The sequence below is a fragment of the Microtus pennsylvanicus genome, chromosome 6 (assembly GCF_037038515.1).
Source record: "Microtus pennsylvanicus isolate mMicPen1 chromosome 6, mMicPen1.hap1, whole genome shotgun sequence".
NCBI lineage: Eukaryota > Metazoa > Chordata > Mammalia > Rodentia > Cricetidae > Microtus > Microtus pennsylvanicus.
In genome coordinates this window covers 8,942,510-8,967,664 of record NC_134584.1, presented here as the reverse complement: position 1 = coordinate 8,967,664, position 25,155 = coordinate 8,942,510, and the positions used below count along the sequence as shown (strand labels likewise).

The 25,155-nt window shown below is 45.7% G+C and overlaps 1 protein-coding gene across 1 annotated transcript in view; it reads right to left on the bottom strand.

Moving 5' to 3' along the window:
• Positions 1–25,155, bottom strand: part of Adcy2 (adenylate cyclase 2) — a 343,570-nt gene that overhangs the window by 3,145 nt on the left and 315,270 nt on the right. Inside the window, exons 20-24 of the mRNA XM_075975732.1 lie at positions 22,684–22,842; positions 17,266–17,412; positions 15,156–15,263; positions 8,250–8,364; positions 2,968–3,092 (exon numbers count right to left, since the gene is read on the bottom strand). Coding sequence (XP_075831847.1) covers positions 2,968–3,092; positions 8,250–8,364; positions 15,156–15,263; positions 17,266–17,412; positions 22,684–22,842 — 654 coding nt within the window. The remainder of the gene's footprint in view (positions 1–2,967; positions 3,093–8,249; positions 8,365–15,155; positions 15,264–17,265; positions 17,413–22,683; positions 22,843–25,155) is intronic.

Genomic DNA, 25,155 nt, shown 5'->3' with positions numbered 1-25,155 from the left:
CCTGCTCTTGATGACAGTAGAATATATACTTTTTTCTTTTTTTGCAGTGCTGAGTTCAAATCTAGAGCTTTGCACATGTGAGGCAACGCTATAAACTTCTGGTCATTTGAGACCCTCATCCAAGCTGAGGCACACAGCGTGGGGAGTTAGCACATCTTCCAAAGCACAAACATGACAATGCCTACAATGGATGTCCAGTGATTTTCATGCAAATTTGCCACATAGCTGGAATTATCCTTCATAACAACACATAGCTGGGATGAGATGTGAAAACACTTAATTTTGAGAATGAGGTAAGGGAAGTTGGCACAAACATGCCCATGTATGGACACACACACATGAAAAACAAACATGGATGCATACACATGCAAGCACACTCATATTAAACACACATATGCAAGCCCATATGCACATGTATGCATACAATACATACATTTAGAGCACACATGCATGCATACCTATGGAAACACACATACACATGGAAACTTACACAAATACACATGCATGAACACATGCAAGCACTCATGTGCAAGAACACATACACATACATGCAAACACACACGCATGTGCACACACACTTCTCTCTCAGCTGGGGAGTTTAGCACCTCATTGCAGATGCTGGACACTACGCTTGAGCAGGCACATGCGTTCTGGGGACTCATGAGCAGCTCACTAGCTCCATCACTAGAAATCAGATTGGTTCTCGCTTATCTCTAGTACTGAAACCAATTCTGAAGAAGGCAGGTAAGAACCATAAGCGTAGGTGTCCCAACCCTTCAGGAAAACTCCCTGTCCCTCTTTGAGGGACAAAGAGTAACTGTGGTGGGGAGCAATATGCTATTGTAACGGCAGGCTTCAGAAAGGCTTTCTCCAGTATAAAAATAGGTAAAATAATCAAAAGACATGAAGTGATTTGGATATGGGGTTGATGATGGGAATAAAGAAGATAGTTTCCATGTACAATCTAAAACAACATTTCCATATCATGACACAAAATTAACCGTAATTTTCCTATAAATCCATCTAAAGCGACATCTAAACCTTGGGAACACGCGTCTCATTCTACAGACATTGTGTGAAAGTGTAAAAGGGTGTAGGTTAAGAACAAGCCCAGGGCTGACGAGATTGGTCCACGGTTAAGGGCACACGCTGCTCTTACAGAACCCACCTTTGATTCCCAGAGCCCACACCACGTGGCTTGCCATCACCTATGGCTCCAGGCCCCAGGGGTCAGGCATCATGGCCTCTGCAGGCAACTCTCACTTACAAGCACATATCCACATTCCTGCCCCCACAACAAATAGTCACATGCATATAATTAAATAAAGATACATAAAGAGGCGGACTTGTTTCCCTTTGTTGTTATTCTTTATGTCTTAGATCTTTCTTATTTCAAATGGTAGAATGAGCAGCAGCCCCCTGTGCTCCCTTCTGCACAGGTCTGTGCTGTTAAAATTTTCCCCTCCTCCGTGGGTCACTCTCTAACTGTGCCCACACCTACCTTTCCTTCTTTCCCCTTAGTGACCCCAAACCTTTTCTCCACTGCCTCTGTCCTGCGGGCAACGCCCATTCTCACTAGAGGCCAATAACTAAACAGGGGATAAAGAAAAGAACTAAAAGGTACGTGGTAGAGCAGGCAGCCCGGTGCAGTCATGCTCTCTGCAAGTGGCTGCGAGCACCTGCTCCAAGAGGCTTCTGGGAGGGAAAAGCTCACGGTCTCATCAAAGGGCTAAGAACCCCTACCGTCTCTCTTTGGGTAGCTTGGGGGAACCCAGGTCTCCACACGAGGCTAGAATTTAGAACAAAGTCTTTAACCTTTGTATATCATAATTTGAATGATGTTTACATGCCTAGTGTTGCTTGGGAGAGAGGAAGTGCAGGTCCAAGCACCTATAGCCAGAAGCTATTGCAGCATCCCAGCCCTTCCTAAGAGGCACTGTAAAATCATTTAGGAATCAGACTAAGTTCCCTTTCTGGCCTGTCCACTCACTTTCCACCCTGTAAAGTTCATGGTTTGAAACATGCCCTCTTTTATGATGCTGTCATACTTGAGACCCGATGGCTGTGATGACCACTGTGTGCCCGTTGTCTCCAATGCAACACTGTTCCACAGTGTGAGGGCACTTGGTGACAAACAAGTCCATAGTCCATAGCTCAGCACTTGAGTGGAGCCAGGAATTAAATGAGATAAACTGCCAACTCTAGGAGGACATAGCCTTCTTCTTGGCTGCCTCCACCCATCTTGGGACTTTCTATCCTGACTGGGTTGTCCTTCCACCCCACACAAACTGCCGCTCGGTTAGAGAACTGGAGACATTTCATAACATTTCCCAAACCAGACCTTTTCTCATTATCCATCTAGCAATTTATACCCCTTTTTTTCCTAGAATATAATTAGTGTTCTTCTAATTAGAGTTACTTTACGGCTAAAATGGATTTAATGAGCAGCGGGAATATTAACATGGTATGATTTTATCTTTTCAGGTTGTTGCTCTCCCTTGTCAGATGTCGTCTTTCTCTCCCTGGGGTGGACTGTGGAGATTGGGGGTTATTTAGAGCTCTTGAAATGCCATGCGAGGCTGATTTCTGTCTTGTTTTCACTTGAGCTGCAGGCCTTCCCTGCAAAGTCTTTATATGTGTGATGGGGTCAGAAAGGGCAGCAGTTCAGGGAGGCACCTCCGGGGCACTCAGTACAGGAGGGCATCTTTTAGGCACCCAGGGCCCTGGGCCACCATCCTGCCACGCAGGCCACTTCTGGTCAGAGGATGACCAGAAGTCTTTATAAGGTCCATGGCCTTGGCAACATTAGAATCTGGTTGGTGTCATTCCTAACAGTAAATGCAAAAACTAACATTTTCCCTAAAAAAGGGTTTAAGTAAATTCAAAGTTTACCTATTTTAAATTTTTAAATTATTATTTTACTCTCTGATGTAGACACCAAGGGTGTCTGAGAAGAGACGGAATCACCTGTATTTTGTCCAGGACCCCGGTGCTGTCCATTCTGCTCGCGACGTTGACGGTGTTACCCCAGATGTCATACTGTGGTTTCTGAGCTCCTATGACACCGGCTATCACAGGCCCATGATTGATACCTGCAACACGACAGAGCTAGGTTAGCAAGGTTCTAATTGCAGCAAGTGTCCTAAGTCAGAAAGCTGTCTACAATGTGCTCGAGACATCATTATTAAACAAATCTTAACCAAACCACAGACTTTACACATCAGAGTCCAGGGCAATTCCAGCTTTATCCGCTCAAGATGCTGCGGTGCCCATGATGTCGGCGTTCCCTCTAGATCTTTGCCCATGTTGCAGGGCTGCTGTCCTTCCTCTGTGATAGGAGGGCATGCTTCAGAAAACGAATTACTGTGACAAACTGCTTTTCTTGATGTCGCAAAAGCATCTTAGGCTGAGATCACCACAAGACTTTTCCAGAGTTTATAACTAACGCTGTTTTGCCTTGTTTTTGGTTTCATTTTGGAGACAGGGTCTTGTCTTGCAGCTCAGGCTGACTTCAAATTTCAAACCCTCCTGTCAAGTTCTTGTATTAAAGGTGTGAGCTACCAAGCCTAATATAATTAATATAATCAATTTCCAAATACTCACATTTTAACTGTGTACCCTGAGCGGATGAACTCAGCGTATTTTACCACCCTTTTGCCAACACGGCCATCACAGCGGCCACCGGAGCCACACTGATGCAGCATCTCTGAGGGCCATGAACTACCCTCAGTGCTCCCCCACCACAAAATCCTCTAACAGGCGTCACGACCCTGGCAGGTGGGTCAGACCACTATCGTGACTGTCTTGTGAGTGAGGAAGCAGAGGCAGGTGCTATGACTCAGGCAGAAGGAAGAATGCAAGTCAGCTGTGGCTTCTGGGGCCATCTCTTTTGTCTCTGCTACATGTGATTTTTACCTGCATGGGCTCATGGCTTCTGGGGCCCCTAACAGCACATCTCTTTGTCTCTGCTACATGCGATTTTTACCTGCATGGGCTCATGGCTTCTGGGGCTCCTAACAGCACATCTCTTTGTCTCTGCTACATGTGATTTTTACCTGCATGGGCTCATGGCTTCTGGGGCCCCTAACAGCACATCTCTTTGTCTCTGCTACATGTGATTTTTACCTGCATGGGCTCATGGCTTCTGGGGCTCCTAACAGCACATCTCTTTGTCTCTGCTACATGTGATTTTTACCTGCATGGGCTCATGGCTTCTGGGGCTCCTAACAGCACATCTCTTTGTCTCTGCTACATGTGATTTTTACCTGCATGGGCTCATTGCTTCTGAACATGTTTTTGATGGTGATTTATTTTGCTACACTGTTTCCCAATGGATTCCTCTCACCGGCACTACTTCTAGAGAGCGCAGAAAGCTTCCGCTCAGGTCTGTGCTAATAACAAAACAACTAATATGTGTGATAAAAAAGGTTGGTTGGACTCAAGTTTGGGGATCTCTAAAAATTATTGGAAAGAGACTGGAGAGATGGCTTAGTGGTTAAGAACATTGCCTGCTCTCACAGAGGACACAGGTTCAATTCCCAGCACCCACACAGTGGCTCACAGCTGCTTAACTCCAGTTCCAGGGAATCTGATGCCCTTTCTGTGGGATCAGGCATATGGCAAACAGACATACTTGCAGGCAAAAAAAAAATCATACAATTTAAATAATGATATTTAAGCCAGGGAATGGCGGTACATACCTTTAATTCTAGCATTCAGGAGGCAGAGGCAGGTGAATTTCTGTGAGTTCGAGGCTAGCCTGGTCTCAGAAGCAAATTCTAGAACAATCAGAACTGTTAAACAGAGAAACCATGTCTCAAAAACAAAACAAAACATATTAATAGAATTTAATATAAACAAGTGGATTATATATACACTGGCATTCAGAAGTAAGGGTGAGTCTGTGATCTCCGAGATTGTAGGAGAGCTGGCTGTTGAGGTTGTGACACTAATGACCAACTTCCAAGAATTTTGGGGTCTGGTTCTGTTGAAGCCAAACCCTCAGCTTTCTTGTTCATCAGAGTGAGGAATTTCATCTTGCTTGGGAGGAAGTCTCCCTTCTAACTGAGTCTCCAAAAAGACAAAACTCAATATGGAGAATTCCATAGTGCTCTTTTTCTGATCCAGCTGGCCCAGATCTTGCTGAAGGACAAACGATTTGTGGGAATCTTGGAGTATATGGGCTTTATTTATTACTTCCCAGATAATACGGCATTCGGGGACACACTGTTAATGAAGGTGACAGTGATTCTACTGAGGTCCCTTTTTGATCACCTACAATTATAAACTCTGGTTACTGCTTGATTGGGGTCAGAGTGTCGTTGCTAGGGGTGGGCCAAGGCGATGGCACCTATTATCAGAAGTCAGTGGGGCAAGACTCAGACCAGTGTCTGTGACTGACAGGAGCCCTGTGATCTTCTAAGCCCACTTCTTATTTCTTGCCAAGAAATTCAATTCAAACACATAGACCCATAAGTGTTTGGGTGGAGTAGGAGGGGGCATTGGAACGACTGATAGGCTTCTAAGATCACTCATTTACATTTTCTCCTGCATCCAACATCCTTGCCACTTCTGAAAGATGTAGCTTCTGACTGCAGACCTGCCTACTGAGGGATTTTTTTTTAGTGATAGATTATTGCAGTGGGAATCTAGGCTCAGAAACAAAATCCAAATACTATTCTATTAAATCCTGTGTGTCCGAGAAATGAGAAATATGTTCCTCTTTGCTTCTGTGCTGTATTCAGCAAAACTTCCTTATACTATAGACAGCTCAAATCATACATCCAGCTCCGTCACAAGGGTCAGAGCACCCAGGAGTCAGGTCAGGGTGCTGGCTTGAGATGCTAGTCCCTCATCCATCAGCGTCTCTTCTGGCTGCCATAGACTTCTGCTTGGACAACAGCTCTCGGGAAAGGGTGAGGCCTGAACTGGTTGAACTGGTTATGGCTAGCAAAAGGCTACATCCTTACCCACCTCATGGGGCCACACTGGCTCACTGGGTTGTTTCTAGCTTTATCAGGGGAAGAGAGGCCTGTGTGGTTGGAAGATGTAACAATGCAGGGTCTTCTGCTCTGCCCACAGAGACCCTTGGCTGCAAAGCACGGGCCAAGATGGCTTGGCTACACCAGGGGATAAGCGCAGGAAGCACTGGGCTCCTGCCTGACTTATCTGCTTTAGCACAGCGTGCAGGCCTGTGGTCTAGTGCTGTTTCTGTGGAGCTCAGCTTTTGCTCCTGTGAGTTTTCTTAAGCTTGTTTCTCTCTCATGGCTCCACTGGGGAGACACTCTCTCACGGGCCATTTTGCTCAAAGTTCTGTGTTGACTTTTCCTTTTGTGACCCTGAGGTTCATTACCCGTGGATTACATCTAGTCTGTAGATGCCTCCTGCTTACTGTGGTCCTTTCTGTGTGACCACATCTTATTAGAGCCAAGAACCTGCTGGGCTTGTTTGTTTTTTTAGATCTGTGGAGATGCAGAGAAGTCTTGTGTATTTCTGATCCACCACCTTACCCCTTTCAACACTGAGACCATTCTGGATGTGACACAGAGTGATTCTGTTCCCATGTCACATGACTGGGTTATTTTTGTTCATGTATGTTTGGAAAAGGTATTCTGTCTATAGAAATCTCAGTGTTCAGGTGGTAGGGCCTTCAAGAGGACAGACTTAGTGAATATGTCACTGTGCGTGTTGACTCAGCTCTCCTGAGCATGGGCTACTACAAAGAATAAATCTAATCGTCCAGTCTCTCCCTGGCTTTTCTGATTTGTCATGCGATCTCTCTTACATATATAACTATGATGTCATTGTCCCATGCTGTGATGTCATCATCACGGCCTCAGTCTGGGCCAAATGAAGGGGTAGCATCTGGTCTTGCACTGTCAGCCTCCAAAACTGGGAGCTGCACAACCCTTTTCTCTTTATCAAAGCATCCAGGGATTTTGTTATAGCAACATCGACGCTCGAGGATACCACATTCCAGGCTGTCAAGAAAATGCACAGAGAAAGCTCTGATGCAGGGATCAAGAAACATGTTCGGTGTGGACTGCTGGCCGACAGGGTAGCGTCCTGGTCCCCTTGCCCCCGACTTTAGTGTTAGCAGAGTCTAGGGAAAGGCTTACAGAAGTGACACGGGACAAAGGAAAACATGCTCAGATGCTGACAGCAGTATGTGTCATGAAAAGTATCTCATTTGCCATCAGGAGGTTTTAAAATTCAGGCCACATGTACCGAGAAGGAAGAAAATAGCTTCAAGTATCCAAATGTCCCCCCCCCCAGTAGAAATCTGTATTCAAAGTGAAGTTATAAACCACACAGATGGGTCTTGACACAAGAACTGCTTGTCTGTGGACTAGTGGAAGAAGCAAAATGTGTTGCCAAGAAAGCAAAAAAAAAATTTGTCAAAGAGGCTCTTAGAAATCACGAATTCCTGCAGACACCGTGCATATATTACAGGCCAGCTGTGTGCTAAGCTGATGGCTTCAAACACTGCTTTTTAAAAGTAAGACTTTGGAAAAGGCAAGTCATCACGGAACATGCTAAATATCAACTTAAAGTTTGTTAAAAAAACTTTTCAGAAATCAAGTTTTGTTTTTTCAGTCAATTAGAAGTTTTTTAACTACTAAAAATTTCTACAAGGTTGAAGAGAATGGGAAGAGCTATCTGGGTCACACGTTTTGTGCTCCTGAAGAAAGTGGAATCCAAATCCAGTAATCCTAACGTGTATACTTTGTTTGTTTGCATTTTTTTGAGACAGAGTCTCAAGTAGCCTAGGCTGTCCTTGAACTGTTACATAGCGACTGAGGACAGTCTTGAACTTCATGCTTGAATCCTCCCGCTCCTAACTCTCAGTGGTGAAATGACAAGACGTGCCACCACCCTCAGTGCTGAGATGCACCCTTCAGTGACATTGCTTATCTCTGGTACTGGTGTGGAAGCTAGCTGATGTCAGGTCATTGTTAACAGCAAGTATGGTGGCTTCCATGTGCTAGGTAAATCCTCAGCTGGCTGTGGGGACGTTCTAGGGACTAAGACATAGCTCCAGCTCCACCTGTTGAACCATGCTTCTGTTCCTTGAGTTCAGCCAAAGGGAGTGCCTCTTTTTAAATTGCACAGAAGCAGTTCTGGGGCTCACGGCCTCCCTATGCCCTTCTAGACACAGCCAGCCTCATGCCAGGCTCTCCACTGCGTCCTGAAGCTTTATTCTCCACCCCAGGCCTCGGTGCTTGCTCAGATCCCCTGGCACAACATACCAACTCGCAGTTTGAAGTCATTGAAGGAGTGTTTGTTGATGGCATCCAGTTTTGCCACTAGGGCATATGCAAATTCCACCATGGTGCCTATGTGCATGTACTGGCGCTCAGGCTCCTGAAAGAGAGCACAGATATCCAGATAGGGCTAGAATCACAGAACAATGTCATTATCCAGTCATGAGCCGGGCCCCATCCTGAAGGGAGGACCCACCTTTATGAGACACAGTGGAAGAATTAAATCTCATCTCAGGATGTATTTTATCTGAGTCCACTGTTGGGACCAGAGCATGATGTAAACCTGTGGACACACTGTCCCAGCATCCCATGCACCCTCAGGAGAAGGCACTATGACTCAGAGATGTGGCCCACCTTAGCTCTGCGTTGTTCTTCCCACAGGCACTAGTGCCAGCCAGCTTTGAGCAGCGCTGGCTCCGCATTGCCCACATACTGAACCTTATCTGGTCTGACCCAGCCAAGGGCCCCTCCTTCCTTTCCTCTCCCTGGCTCCCAGCTGGAACTGTCCACCAGGAGCTCTATGGAAGCTGAGAAGGGCTACTTAGATGATAGAGTTCTGCTCTCACCATGAAGTGCAAGCCTACCCTTTTCTCGTGGCAGCTGTCAATCACCCCACAGCAGCTTCCCCCGGCTCTGGTAACACACACCTTACTTTTGTCTCTCCAGGACGCGAGGTAGGCATGCTGCAGGCTGAGTCTTGTGTGGGACTCCTAACCTCTGTTCCTCAGAATATGACTTCTTATAGTTGGAAAGAAACCTTTGAACAAGTCATTGAGCGAGGTGACTAGATGGAGCCTTAATCTACAGGGAAGCAGGCCATTAGCTGCAGTGGGAAGACACCTGGATGCCTCTCCATTCTGCCAGTGAACTCCTGCTGGCATCTCCTGTGCTCTTCGAACCCCACTTTGAAACCGCTGCACCAATTTCATTTCTACAGCCATCAATAAAGGCCCTTGGGCTGGTCATGGTGGAAAAGAATTCATCCTCTGGGTAACCAACAGGTACCTAAGATTCCCAGGGATCGTGCTGGGTGGCTCCTAACCTGAGCTTTTAAGGAGCGGTGGAGGTTGAGTGAAGTGTCTCCAGTCCCTGCTCCATCAGCGAGCTCCTGCTAATGATGCCCTGGATGGGGGAGTGCAGAGCTTTTCCTGGCTCACATGGACCCTGAGGCTGAATTGCAGTGGTGATGGAGAACAGAAAGATGTGTGCTCCTGGCAGGTGCTGGATGGAGCCAGCGGTCCATCTACAGATTGGTCCTAACCAAGCCCTGATGCCTGTTTGGTTCACACACAGTAAGCAAATGAATTTATTTTAAAGGTTATCAAATTGCATATTTTAAAATTAAAATCATTAAGAAGAAAGCATGGATGCCAATGTTAAATGCAAAACAAGCAACAGGTGCCGAGCAAACAGGAAGTCCCTATCTCTCCTGCTCTGCTCTCCCCTCCGGATTTGTTCCAGCCCCGGCCGGATGTTACCTCTTTCCAAACATGTTGCTGGTAGAGGGTTTCTGAGCTATTTGTAATTATGCACCAAAGGTGGAGGCGTTGTTCACTACAATGGAGGTCTCAGACATGGCATTAAATGAGTTTTCTTCTTCCGTGTGCACTGTCTTTGACTTAAGTTCCTGCTAGAATTAGTGAGGGAACAGATGAAAACTGGTCAAGTAATTGCCACCAGTGGCAACACGGAGGGTGACTGACCAGGTAGGGACAAAGCAGGAGCTTCCTGTACGGTCAGTGGGGCCTGCAGAGCCAGTAAGAGGCAGAGCAGGGAGGCTGTGCAGAGAAGCAGAGGGACAGAGGCAGGGAGAATAAGCCACCTCTGCTCCCTGCTCTTCACTGTCACCAGAAAAGCCACAAAGGGTGGGAAAGCTCACTCTGCAGTAAAATGGTCTTTAAAAAGGCAACACTCTGCAAGTCAAGGCAATTATCCCCAAACTGTCAGCTGCCTACTGCAGGTTGAAGTCTTAAAGCCAAGGAAAGGAATCAACATGGCTTGCAAGGATGCACTTGGTGGAGACTGAGGTCACCAGGGTAGGAGTAAGGGCCAAGGAGACGGGCAAGCTCCCAGTTTGGACATGCTGTAGACTTCCTCAAGGGACATTTGGTCATCAGGGCACCCGTCACAGGATGATGGAGCAGGCTGGACTTCAAGTCTGATTTTGGAGCGTTTGCTCTCTTAACAAATGCCTGCCTCTCTAACAAACTACAACCAGCTCTCAAAGGTAACACAAGCTTCTAGTCACATTGTCTTAGTGATTTAAATTAGAAATCACCATTTCCTTTTAAAAACACAAATAAAGTCGAGCAGGGGCTGATACCAAGGCTGGGCCCAGCTGAGCGCTGACACCCCTCTGCATGTAACTGGTGGGCAGATGTAGTTCTGCAAACAGACAATGCCCAGGCAATCTTAAATAAAGTCCAGATTCCAAACGGCCACAATTCTGATAATGTTGTTTCTTTTTGGATTTAAGAAAATCCAACCAATTCTTTAAAAAGTCCACATATTTTGCAAATTGAATATTTGGCTATGAAAACTAAACATCTGGTTACATAAATATATTTTGTTTATAACTTTAGAAACAGTATGAAGCACATTTTAGAGACATGGCATTCTTTTTTTTTTTAAAGAAAAATAACATTTGTGTTGACATTTATCAAGAAAGCCATATTTTACCTCACAAAATGCAATGAACTTTGCTTTTCAGACAGAAAGCCATCTTTGTATGACCTGCTGAGATTCTAATTAAAATTTGTAATCACAAATGGCTTGTATTGGGTAGAAGTCTCCTGCATGGATATGATGGCATATAATATTTCATTTATGCCCCAGAAGCTCTTATCTCAGTTCTGCCAGACGACAATGATATCATTAGTGGAAAACAGTCTGTACTGCCATTGTTAGCACTTTTATTGCCTATGGAGACCATGGAGTCCTTTAAACATTCTGAATAGTAAATGCCATCTTTCCAAGAGTCTTAGGAAAAGAGGTTTAGATATAAGGAGCCTTATGAAATATGTTCTCGCTTTATAAGTAAGGAGACAGATGCAGGAAGCCAGCTGTTTCTGTCCGGGCTGAAAACCATCACTGGTGAATCACAATGCCGACTCAGAAGCAGAATCAAAACTTTAATCTAACCTAGAGTTCTGTGGCAATGAGACACAATCACTCCTGGCAACACTGATCTACTCCCGAGAGAATGCTGAGCACCAAAGACACTCCACCCGGAGCCTTTCTTTTTGGCAAACTGGCCTTTGGGCAAAAAAATGCCCATACCTCAGCCACTGACAGAGATACAGAGTATCTGTGAATGAATAAAACAGGACTGTCATATCCTGCCAAGACAGGGTAAGATAGTTTTGAAAAGTTTCTTGCCCTTGAAATGGTCTGTCAGTTACGTCAGGCCTTACCCAAAGTTGGTTGCCTCAACATTGCAAATAAGACTTTGGGTGATTGCCCAGGTAGTCAGTTGTCTCTGTCATTTGTTGCACATTTTGGAAGTTTTTTGATTGTACTTCCTGTTTACTCAAGTAATATTACTTCCCTTCGCAGATCTTTGATGGAGTTGAAGATTAGAAAATTGTAGTTACCCACCTCATGATTTAGCTAAACTTAATTTTAATACATTATTTAGACTCCTTGAAATAGAATGCTTAGTAAAACTTTTGTTATGCATTTCTTGCTTAATATTATTTATTACTTGTAATTTTACATTTGGTTTCTGTTCCTATTGTATATAGTTGTATTGGGTTTGGATCAATCTTGTTTAGACAAAAGGGGGAGATGATGGGGAAGCTTAACCAATCACATCTGGTTAGGGTGTGGCCACCGGGAGCCCAGGTAGAAAAACTGGGGTAGGTAGGTGCGTGCTCTCTTATGCGGTGCTCACCGGACCATTTTGGACTTTGGACCTCCCACTTTTGTAGCGTGGGTTCCCCCTTTTTCAATTATTAAATTATATCTGTTGTTCTTGAGCTGGTCTGGTTATTTATCATACCGACTGAACACGCCAACACGTACACAGTGAAGGCATTGACAAAATCTGTTTCTATTAGAACAGAAAGTAAAAACTTAAAACGAGTTCTACTTTGGTTATACATGAGATACTTACATTTAAGCAATGTTGCATTAAAAAAAACCTGTATTTTATATTTTACATTTTTTTTTACTTCAATACATTACTGGTATGTGGGAAAATACAACCTGTTAAAAATGGGCAAGACCGTGCACAGGGCTCCACTGTTCTTTCACCCCAGGCTCTAGGCTAGTTTGGGTGGCTTCGACCGAGAGTCCAAGGGTAAGAATCCATTAGGTTTCTTTTACTTTGTCTCCTTCTTTTCCCAATTAATCAATTAGTACAGTCTTTAGACTAAGTCTCTGAAAGAAATCACCTGACAAGGACACATGACCCATTTAGAATAATTTGAGAGTTGTCTCTACTCTGGTGTCGTGGTTTGAATGAGAATAACTCTACAAGTCATATGCTTGAATGCCTGGCCCCAAGAAAGTATGAGGGACTAGGAGTGAGGCCTTGCTGGGTACAAATGAGGGCAGACCTCGAGGTTTCACAGGCCCATGCCATTCCAGTTGGTTCTCGTTCTCTCTCTCTCTCTCTCTCTCTCTCTCTCTCTCTCTCTCTCTCTCTCTCTCTCCCTCCCTCCCTCTCTCTGCCTCATGGCTGCTTTTTCAACATGGAAGCTCTCAGCTCCGGCTCCAAGCCAGGGTTGCTGGCCTGCTGCCAAGCTCTCCGCCATGATGGTCATGGAATTACCCTCTAAAGCTGTAAGCAAGCCCCTAGTTGAATGTTTTCTTTTATAAGAAAGCATCTATTCACAACAGAAGAAAACTAAAACTAATACAGCTGGCTAGTTTCTAGTGTTTTTTTTTTTTTCAACGTGACTCTTCCATTTGGGAAGAGGAACTCTCAATTAAGAAAATGCCTCCATCATATTGGCCTGTAGACAAGAATGTAGCAGCATTTTCTTGACTGATGATTGCTGTGGGAAGATCCAGACCACTATGGGTGGTGTCACCCCCGAGCAGGTGGGCCTAGATGGTATAAGGAAGTGGACTAAGCAAGCCAGTAAGCAGAACTCCACCCCGGCCTGTGCATCAGCTACTCTTCCAGGTTCCTGCCTTGATTTCGACCTGATTTCCTTGGGTGAAGAGTTACAAACTTTAAGATGAAATAAACCATTTCTTCCTCCAAGTTATTTTTAGTCATGGTGTTTCATCTCAGTAGTAGAAACCCTGGGATACCTCCTCTTGAGTCAGGAACCCTCTTCCACTCTCTACTCAGGATGGTTAGGATGGGAACAGACCTCCCTGATACTTCATGGGAATTTGTTTTATCGGGGTCTGGGTTGTCTCTCAGTTCCTCCAATGGAGGTGTGTGTGAACCGAGAATGTGGGACTCATGCCTCCTTATCTCTGAATTACCCCTACTTTAGGAGGGAGACTGTGGTTTGGTGGGTCCCATTCCTCTGTGTAACACCCGTCCTAGAGCTGGCTGCGTGTGAAACTATGCTGAATACTACTCAGCATGCCTACTCTCCTGATAAGGTGGGAACCCAACAAATCACACAAATTTGTCTACATTAACACAGAAACAAAACACTGCAAGAGAAAAATCTCTCCCACTCCATCCTAATGAAAGAGATATCTTGATAGAGGGAGCCATTAAGGGGTTAGGGAGAAACATGGTGCTAGAGAAATTCCCAGGAATCCACAAGGATGACCCCAGCTAATTAGCTAAGACTCCTAGCAATAGTGGAGAGGGTGCCTGAACTGGCCATCTCCTGTAATCAGCTTGGTGACTACCTAACTGTCATCAAAGAACCTTCATCAAGTAACTGATGGAAGCAGATGCAGAGATCCACAGCTAAGTCGAGCTCTGGGAATTCACTTGAAGAGAGGGAGGAGGGAATATATGAGCAAGGGAGGCCAAGATCATGGAAGGAAAAATCTATAGAGACAGTTGAACTACGCTCATGGAAACTCGTGAATTCTACACTGGCAGCTCTGGGACCTCCACTCCTGCAAGTGGGAGACAGTTGTGTAGCTTAGTCTATCTGAGGGGTCCCTGGCAGTGGGACCAGGCTCTATCCCTGGTGCATGAGCTAGCTTTCTGAAGTCCATTCCCTATGGAGGGATACCACGCTCAGTCTTAATGCTGTGGGGATGGACCTGGTCCTGCCCCAACTTAATGTGCCAGGCTTTGTTGACTCCCCATGGGAGGCCTTACCTTTTGATAGGAGTGGATGGGAGGTGGGCTGGGGGGAGGCTAGGATGGGGAAGAGGGGTGGGAGGGAGAACTGTGGTTGGAATGCAAAATAAAATTAAAAAAAAAATTAAAAAAAGAAAAAAATCTCCACTCCTAGTTGACTGAAAATACTCAAAGGTCACTGGCCTAGGGGAAAACCTATTACTATTTTTCTGCTAAAGGAACATAGCAGTCAAATGACTCTTAATGATATATCGCTATTCTCATAGGCAGAGCATTCTCAACCCTTATCAGAGAAGTTTCGTTTTGTAGTAGATGGGAATCAGCGAAGAGACCCAGAACTGGGCACTGCGCAGAGAGCGGGAATCTCTGGAGCACTCAGCCTTAACATGCCTATTTGTCGGGGGTCAATCAACTATTAATTGTTTCATCACCTGTCTATTTACCTGGTATCAATCAACAATTGATTGTTTTATCTTCTAGAATCAGACTTCAGAGAACTCTAAGAAGTTTCCAGAGCTCCTTTTTTTTATTTTTTATTTTTAAATTCTCTTAGGACTATGAACATTCAACTTTGGGCAATACACACGGTAGAGTTCTGGGTTTGGCTACAGGGTGGCTCCTGGACACACGCATCCTTAGGCAGTTGACATGTGTGCACCTACCTGGGCGTGCTCCTGGCTGGGCACAGCACTCAGACCCGTGGCCGCCATGTATGTACTACCGATGGTCTTGATCTTTTCAACACCACTGAACTTTGGCTTGGAAAGCAGCTGCAGAGCAATGACAACCATTGTTACTCAGCCAGGCGCTGACCTAAATCCCCGGCTCTACCAAGCCGTTTCTGGATCCTAGGCCACAGTAAAGGGCATGCCATTCTCCCACCTGAGCATGCTGCGAGCAGACATCTTCATAAGCACATCAGCTTGGACAGGAAGAGAACAAAAGGATGTGCTTGTAATACACATAGATTGCCTGTCAGACTTAGGGAAGGAACCAGGATAAATTACAATGTGGGAAACAGGCTGCAAATAAATTTCCAGTTCCACGCGTAAAAGGCACAAATACAACACCAATTCAGTGTGTAAGGTCTTCCCTGCAGGGCCTGCAAGGCTTTGACAGCTGAGCACTTGAAGTGAGGAGAATGAGATCCCCAGCTAAAGACCTCACCCTTTCATCAGCCCCGATCTCAACTGGCCTCAGTACCAGTTACAGGCTTCAGCATTCACCCTCATTCTGGTACGGTGGGAAGGCTGTGGGAAGCATAGGGATGGGAGGAGACTCTGGAGGGCAGTCTCAAATGAACAGCACCCACCAAAGACCAGGAACAATTTCTTGCTGCTTTCTTGCTCTCTGCTAGTCAGAGACTATTCTTCCAGCCTTACTGACAAAAACCTTCAAGCATGTAAGAAAACCCTGTGTCATGTATCCACGTAGCTACTGGCACTCACTCGTCAGGACTGGAAAGCCTGCATCTTGCTGCAGGCAAGCTGGAGCTAACATGCCACTGCGTCCCACTGTACAGATGGTATAGGAGCAGAAGGCTTTGATTGTCATGACTCCTCCATGAACATCTGGAGGGACCTCATGTGGAGATGGGGTAGGGAGGACATAGGATCCAGAAGCCACTCAGAACTGCACAGCTCTGAAACCATCATGCTATACAGTGTCCTCACGTATGCCAAAGCTCCATGAATCAGGATGAACACACACTCACAGATGACAAATGTCTTCTATTTTGTCTAATATTGATATGAGGAGAGCAGCTGCAGTGGCCTTGAAGTCACAGGTGTGGGTTTTTCTTTCTTACCAGAAAATAGGACACATTATTCTCTAATAGATAGAAAATTACAAGGTGAAAAATGATACCTATTTCGATGTCTAACAATATGTCATGTCCCCTCTGGAAAATGATATAACACCCACACATGTATTGCTTTGTCAACAGCAATGCACACCATTCACATATAGCTCAATTTGGTGTCTGCCAAAGGCCTTGAAATAGACAGTAAAGCCGTATTGCAGTGATAATCTACTGCAATAAATAGATTGATTATGTTTTATATACAGGGTTGGGTTAAGTATGTTTCTTGGAGGCTAAGCCTTTCTAGACAGTCTTTCTAATGACTTAAATGCAGATTTTAGTAGCTGTTCTCTGCAGTTACATTACTTTTAAAATAAAATGTATCCCCCCCCCCCCCAAATTATCCAGTAAACAAGGTACAGGATATGACTTGAGCTCAAATTACCAAAAGTTAGGTGTTCCCAAAAGCTTGTAAAAGAGTTGGGGACAACCCCCTGTTCCCACTGTTAGGAGACCCATAAGAGGAACAAGCTACAGAACGATAACATTCATGTAGAGTGCCTAGGTCAGCCTAGGCTCCCTGTTTGTTGGGTCTATCTCTGTGAGCCTCTATGAGCCCAGGTCAGTTACTTCTCACATTGGGTTTCCTTGTCCAGCCTCAATACTTGGGGAGTTGTTTAGTCTTACTGCAACTTGATATGCCATGTTTTGGTGATAGTCACGGGAGACCTGCCCTTTCCTAAACAGAAAGCAGGAGAAGTGGATTTGGGGTGAGAATATAGGGGTTGGGGTTGTAGTAGCGGTAGGGTGAGGAAGAAGAGGAGGGAGGAGAAACTGAAAGAAAGGAAAGTTATTTGGAAGGGCAAGTCTGAAGGCATGATGTCACCATTCTGAACTAATTTCAACTGTCTAAGAGGCTTACGCTGTGGGGATGGGGCATCCCTGCTCTTCAGGTAAGCCTCAGCACTTACATCATCAAAGTCAGCAATGATCTCATTTAGGAGCCGAAGGCATTCCAAGCCTTCCTTGTTCACGTCTGATTCCGTGTAGAATTCCTTGAAGTCCGGGATGGAGGCAAACATGACACAGACACAGTCATAGGACTGGTGGTATAGCTCCTGCCGAGAGACAGAGAGGATGTGAGCATTCATGGCCTCCACACAGAGGAGGACTTGTGGAGATGGTGATGCCCATGGAGAGTGGGACCCTCCTCCTGCCGGACACACAGACAGCACAGCCACTAGAGTGCTGCTTCCACTCAAGAATATCCATCTGTTTTACAAGAACCTCACCATTCTTCCCGGAAGATGCTGTTGATACGCATACCCTGTTTACCTGCAATAGCCCAGTCCTGGACCCTCCCACAGCTGCCAGTGAGACAGATAAACCTCTCAAGTGCAGGTACAAGTTCCATCAGCCACTAGCTATCGGTTGGAGTCCTTGAGTAAAACCTGGCCTCTCTACTTCAGACAGGTGTAATCTATCAGAGGCTGGGCTAGACAAAATGCCCTTCAGCCAACTGAAGGGAAGCAAGAGCCATTCCTCAAAGAACAATACTATAATAAAATAGTGTGCTACGGCCTGATCCTTTGGAAGTAAGTCTGTTTTCCCCTCTTTATTGGGTCTTGCAAAGAAGATAAAACTATTCAAGTGAATCCTTCAATTGCACCAGGAAGAAAGAACGGAGCCCTTCAGGCCACTTATTCACAGGCCTGAAATCCCAGATGCATCTAGTTGAAAAATCCTTCCACTTCAAGTAGAGAGAGACTCCAGTCCTTTGTATAAGGGCAGCAAAACCACAGCATCCTGCTCTCACGGTTGCAAGACATCTCCATTGTTCCCTCGTTGTATAGTGAAACCCTCAAGTTCAATGGTTTCAGAAACGGGGGGCTGTGGTGGGCTCATCCCAAGTGCAGAGAGCCTGTCCTCAGCACAGGCAGTGTAGCCTGGCACCGGGGTTTACAGTGCAGCATAGGAAAGTCTCACTCGGCCTCAAAGAGTGAGGAGACGTCAGTTAAACCAGACAGCCAGCCTCGGAGTGAGAGCAGCACTCCAGAGGCTGGTGCTGCTCATGTGCCTGGGGTGGGGGACAGGGTGGGGGACAGGGCGCCACTCTGCACACATCACCAGTGAGCTCTGCTCCCCTGGCAGCTAGGCCAATCCTTTGGCAGGGTGCACACTTAAAGAGCATCATAATTCCAGGTTCAGGTACCTTCAGAGGGACAATTTTTTTTTACACCAAGCTCAGCCTCATAATAAACACTCCAGGGCATGGCAACCCAAAGGAAGGTCACAACAGCTTCAAGGAAAAGGAGATTCATGCCAAGACCCTATTCCCAGGACCTGTCACATGTCGCACTTTAGCTCCTGTCTCCACATCCGTGAATGCTGCAAGAACAATGGTATCAAGGCTCTCCTGTCTTCCCGGCACTCAGTGTGGCTGAGTCAGCCTGCAGCGCAGATCTCTTTAGAGCTATTGTGTGCACTGAACTTCCTATCCTGTGTAGACGACTTGACGTATACGAGACTCCTGAGGCCAGGTTCCAGGAATGCTGGCTACTGCTCGGGCATCAAGGCCCCAGAGAAGAGATAACAGCTGGGAGCCCAGTTTGGTTAAGACCATTTAATACGAGTCCTAAAAGATGCACCAACTCTCCGCTTAAGGCTAAGGGGACATTTAGCAACACTAGGAACCATTTTTCTGTGCATGATCCCCTCCCCTGACAGGCATAGGTAGGTTAACAGCCATCACATACGGAGCACCCATTTCATGATGGGATGTTCACCTCTGTGAACACAACACCTATATTAACACACACGGCTGCGATCCTACAAAGCCCATGCCATTGGTTTCGTCCTACAGATAAGGAAACTGAGGCACAGAGCAATGGCATTAGCTGTCCAAAGCTGCAATTACTCATGTAAACCGGGTCTTGTTCCTCATGGCCTGTCAGTATTCCTTCTCATCCTCGGTCCTTGAGAAACACCCAGCCTCTTGACTTTCCAATATCCTGTCTGTCTAGTTCTAGTCCCAGTGTCCCAGCCCTGTGGGCCTTGTCACTCAATCATACCTTCTTCTTGGCATTTTCAAATGTCAGGGCTCACTATCTATTTCCTGAGTTTCCTGGGACCATTCAGAGCCCCAAATCAGTCAGTACTAAGCCCTAGGTTATGGGAGGGGCCCCACTCTGTCCTTACAGTAAGTCTCATTTTCACGATATTCTCTCCTCTTCCAGTGTCTGGTCTCCTAGTCAGTTCCATACAGGTCAAAACCTATAACTGAGTTTCAATTAGAGCATGCGCAGGCTTGGCCCACTTTTCAGTGCTTTCTCCTGAAAGTGCAGGGCAAACCAATCTATTGTTCTCATAGATAAGGGATGCCCTGGGCATTGGGCTGGGAGTCCTCGAAGGGCTCTTGCTTACAAAGTATATCCCCGGAATGTCTGCTGATCAAGACTTGGCTCCCTGAACGAGGCTGCCTGGATAAACTCACACATAACCCCCTTCACCTGGATCCTCAGAACAACCTGACTGGGTTGAGGAGCGCCTGGTGAAGCTGTGCGGCACCCCGTTGGCCATGTCTGAGAAGAGGCTTTCGGATGATTGCAGCATGAGGGCTCTGACCTCACAGATGAATCAATCCCCGGGTGGATCATTCTGGTCATTCCCGGAAGGTAGTGGACATGAGGGGTAAGGCCACCAGAGCCACCAGAGGAGGTATGTCACTGGGAGCATCTCCTTGTGGCTACCGCATGCTCTGGCTTTTCATTTTACCCAGTCATGGACTGAATCTTTTAAAACCATGAACAAAAATGGACCTTTCTCCCCTCTAACTTGTGCTCTGGTATTTCGCCCACAGAGATACAAAAGGGACCAGGGCTATTGAAGAAGAAGAGGAACTGTGCTTGGAGGCTTGCGTGGAATCAACACACAGAGAGGATAAAGGGAGGGGGCTGTACTGCTGCCCTGGCCCAGGATACTACAAGGAGAGACAGCCCTGGGCTGTGGTGCTTCCCTCTGGGTCCAGGGTTTCCCTCCAGTCCTTCTGTCACCTGCTGCTTCCATCTCCCAGTTTCTAGTACTTTCTTTTCAGATTCAGGGATCCCTCCTTTACAGTGGCCTCCCCAGAGCCTGAAAGCCACACTCCTGATACGTGTTGACAGACAGACTGCTGTCCCCTGCGTGGACATTCTGTCCTGTCCATATCTGTATCTCGGGCAGCACCAGCTGGCTCAGATGGCCACAGCAGAAGCAGGCTAAACTTAGGAACTGAATGAGCAAGATCAGTGAGATGGCCAGTGGGTAACAGCGCTTGGTGCGCAAGCCTGCAAAACACATGTAGATAGAGAGAACCAGCTCCCCAAAGCTCTCCTCTGACCTCCACATGCACACGTGACACACGCACACCAGTCACATGACACACAACGATAAATAAATCAAACCTGGGGACAGCCAGAGGTATAAGAGACTCCCATACCACTAAAACAATTTCTTTTTTTTAAAATAATATTTATTTATTATGGATACAATATTCTGTCTGTGTGTATGTCTGCAGGCCAGAAGAGGGCACCAGACCTCATTACAGATGGTTGTGAGCCACCATGTGGTTGCTGGGAATTGAACTCAGGACCTTTGGAAGATCAGGCGATGCTCTTTACCACTGAGCCATCTCTCCAGCCCCTAAAACAATTTCTTAATCTGTGCAGTGACTTAATTCCTTGCGGTTTCTGAGAAAGCTGCTTAGGTCAGGGGACACAGGTGACGAGGAGGAGAGCATGTTTTGATGCTTTGGCATGACCACTACGCCCTGCACCCCTGGACGTCTCAGCTGCTGCCCTCATAGGGTTATTTTTTTTTAATTCTCCACATCAAAACTTACTTTGTCTGTAAATTATAAGTTCAATTTTCTAAGAATACATCTCTGGGGCATAAATGCAATACATTAAGCATCATTAAATCTGCAATAAAATCAACACGAATTATAGTATGGGGGGGGGGAAGGCATAAGGAAAAAGCGGTGGATGGGAGCCACGAAATGTCTGTTAGTGAAACCCGCTCTCCATCTCCGCCTGGGTGTGAGTGGCTCCAAGCTCCTCCCGAGAGGGTGCGCAGCAGCCTGTTCACTCAGGCTCCTCACGAGAGGATGCGCAGCAGCCTGTTCACTCAGGCTGAGTTTATCCGGTAATGAGTTCCTCCGTCCAGTTTCCCTCTGCTGCCTTCATAATCCTCTCCCAAACCTCAGCACAAATCTCCTGTGGAGAAGACGGCTCAGCCGTCTCGGAAAGCACAGGGCATCACGCTGGCGGTGCTAACCTAATACTTGAAATGATGTCCAATTGTGGATCTGTCTGCCTTCCCTTGCTTCTCAGCAATATTTAAAAAAAAGCGCAAACAGCAGAACATTTCATTGCCCAGGCCACTCGCACATTTCAGTGACACAATCTATCCAAGTCTGCTGAGCATCCTCAAATGCCCACTTCTCTCCATTCAAGTGGGCAGACTCAGGTCTGTGGGCGCTTGCTTCTACGGAAAGCTCTTATATCTGCCAGTCTCATAAATTAGCTCATTGTCCTTCAGATTCCAAGGCCTTGAGAGTCTCCCAAGGAACCCGACAGCACGGCTCTGGCTTATTTGGGCCTCCTGACCTGGACTCTATCACACGGGTGTTGGTGAAGAAAGTGTCCTTCATGGTTGGGGAGAGAGATGTGGTCAATTAGGGGGCTTATTTGGGAATGCTGAGCCTCTTATTATGCATTCAGAACTTTCCATGCTTAAGGAAGAAATTCTAAATTGCAGTTGATTGCACATGCGTGTGCCTCTGTTCTTGCCACAGTGTGAGCCTACTGAGGTCAGAGGAGAACTAGCGGAGCTGGCTCTCTCCATCCATCATGTGGGCCCCAGAGACTGAACTCAAGTCATCAGGCCTGGTAGCAATCACGTTTACCTATGAGTCATCTCACCAGCCTGGAAGAAATTCTTAAGAACAAATTATGTATTGCTTAGATATTAGAAGACTATTTTTCTGAGCCGTGGTCTCACATGGTCCTTTCCTCACTCAAGGCTAGCCTTGGATTTGTTGTGCAGCTGAAGATGGCTTTCAACTTCTGATCCCCCTGCCTCTACTTCTCATGTAGAGATCACAGGTATGAGTCATCCCATCTATAAACTCAGGACCCCAAGAATGCTAGGCAAGCATTCTAGTAACCAAGACACACCTCTTCGCTTCCCCTGATGTCTCTATGGATAGTCAACGTCCTCTTGAAATGGAACATGTCAGGCCGACCGTGGACACGCTGCATATCCAGTGTATAGCGCACGGTGGCCCCTCTGGAGGCCACCAGCCCCCAAACCCACCCTGACCCCGACCCACCCCAGTCTGCCCATCTGACCTCGTTTTTCAGGCTCCTGGCCAGGAAGTGTTCGGCCACGTGTGCGGGAAGCACGTTCTCCAGCAGCACTCGGTTCAGGTTCTCCATGGTCTCTATCTCCTCCCGCTCTTTTTGGAACTTGTTCTTCCATAGGAAGTCTAACCTACAGTAATATTCACTCTGTTACAAGAGGACACAGAGGTGAAGAAACAATAGGCATCTTGTCCTGCCAGAGTGGAGGTCATAAAGAGAAAACAAAACAAGAAGAACAAAGCGGCACAAAACGGAACTGTCGCCCTCCCCACAGAGCCCGCCTTCCCACCCAAGTATCTGTCAGTCACCACACAAAACAGATTTGCAAAGACCAGACTGAGGGATGTGTGGGCCTCGGCAACAGGGGCCTAGGGGCTCTGCAGGCTGACAAGTTAGTACGACTGTAAGCTCCCCTCTAGACTGCCAAGAGTCAGCTCGAGCTACTCCTTAAGCAGCTTAGTAGCATGAAAATAATGAATAAATAAGAAATTCATGGTGCTTGCTAGACAATGATTTGCGCCACATAAGAAACACTTTAAATTTGTGGTAATTTGTCCTTAGAATTTGCAAAGCAGTCTCTCCTACCACAATTATAGAGTTGTTCATTCAGTATGGATTTTTTTGTTTCTCACTGCACTGTGTATTAAGAATGGCAGGATATTGTAGATAAGAGTGTACATTGACGTTACTGAATTAGAAAAGGGCCATTGGAGAAACACGTGTTCATGACTTAGAATGTATCAAAATATAATACAAAAGTATATCAGCCAGTTATGATTAATATTGTAGAAATGGAGAAACTGATTAGCTGACAGTGACCCTCTGTCCTTGCCAGCATTTCATGTCTCCTGTGATACACTGAGAGTAACGGAACAGCCTTGAGGGAAACCTTCTGTCAAAGACGGGCTTCACGGAGAGGGCGACTTTCAGCACAGGGAAAAAGTTATTAACACATAAATGCAAAGGAGAGTGAAACTAAGCATTGGCTGCTGTACTGGTTTGATTAATTGTAAAAATTACAGCACACACACACTCAAGCACAAGGAGGGATTCTAGAAAAAAACCCACACTTCAGCCTGACAGACAACAATCCTTCACTAATCAGTTTGATCCAAACTACACGTGATACATCAAGAAGCATTCCCTTCTTTGATGTAGCATTTATTTTCACTTTGCACAGTGAGGCAGTTTCAAAAATGAACCTATGAGAAGTTGTATATTTAAAGTCAAATTTCTCACACACCATATTAATAGAAACTGTGCCATTCACCAACTGTAAAAGTCCTCTATCTTGGAGAATGCAATATCTATTTGGAATCTGCAAGCAACTGGGCAGTGCAGTTGGGTTTTAACTAGAAGGAGCAGGGCATGGTGGGGTAACAAGAAGACACGGGGGAATATCCAAAGTCAGGCACAAAAGAAAGCAATGTAAATGAGACCACCTCCCAGCCAACTCAGGTAGTAAGCCTGCTGCACCTAAGTCTCAAGGTTCCCATGAGCCACAGCAAGAGGATGCTCAGGCGTTTTTATGGCATCACAGGCAATATTTTGTCAGTCTCCTATTGGAAGGACATCAGTAATTTGGAAATATCTGCTAAGTGATTATTTGCTCATCTTTCTATGTATCTATGTGTCATAATATAGTCTATCATCTACTATCTACCTATGTGTCCACCTACATACCTTCCTGCTACAGTTTGGATATGGTTTACATGAATCCCTGACAGGTTCAAGTGTTAGAAATTTGGTCTTCAGTGTGGTGATGATGGCATGGAACCTTTAAGACATGAGGGGTAGTTTGATGGGAGGTCCTTTAGTTACTGGAGGTACCTCCTTTGAAGAGACTGTGAGATTTGGAAGACTATCTAGCTTTCTATTTTGTGATTAAATCTTTCTTGCCACACACTTGTAGTACAATGTGATGTAATCAAGATGGTTTTCACTACTGCTGAGAGTGCCAGGAGCTTGCCCTTGAATGTCTAAAACTTTGAGACATAATATAATAAACTTCTTTTGTTTACAAATTTAGCCTGTCTGTCTGTCTATCTATCTATATCTATCTATAATTTATTATATCATAGCTCTTTTTGCATATGTTAATTATGTACTCAACCTATAGTATCAATATCAGTCAATCATTTATATCTATTTTTGCATCCACAAACTCTCTAGCATCTCTCTCATCCATTCACCAGTCCATCTGTATCAGTTTCTCAAGCAATAAAAATGGCTTTAGATTCTCTCTTCTGTGTATAAGCACTGTTCACAAGAGAAACTCATGCTGAAGGCCACAAAAGGAAATCAAATGTATCTCTCTCAAACCAGTAATGAACTGAACAGTTCAAGCCCTGCATCCTGAGAGTTGTGACTATTATCTTACTACTTGGTCATGTGTATATGTTGATATATTTGATGGGGATCTGGGGATGAACTTATCTTGAAGTTAAATTTGGTCTTAAA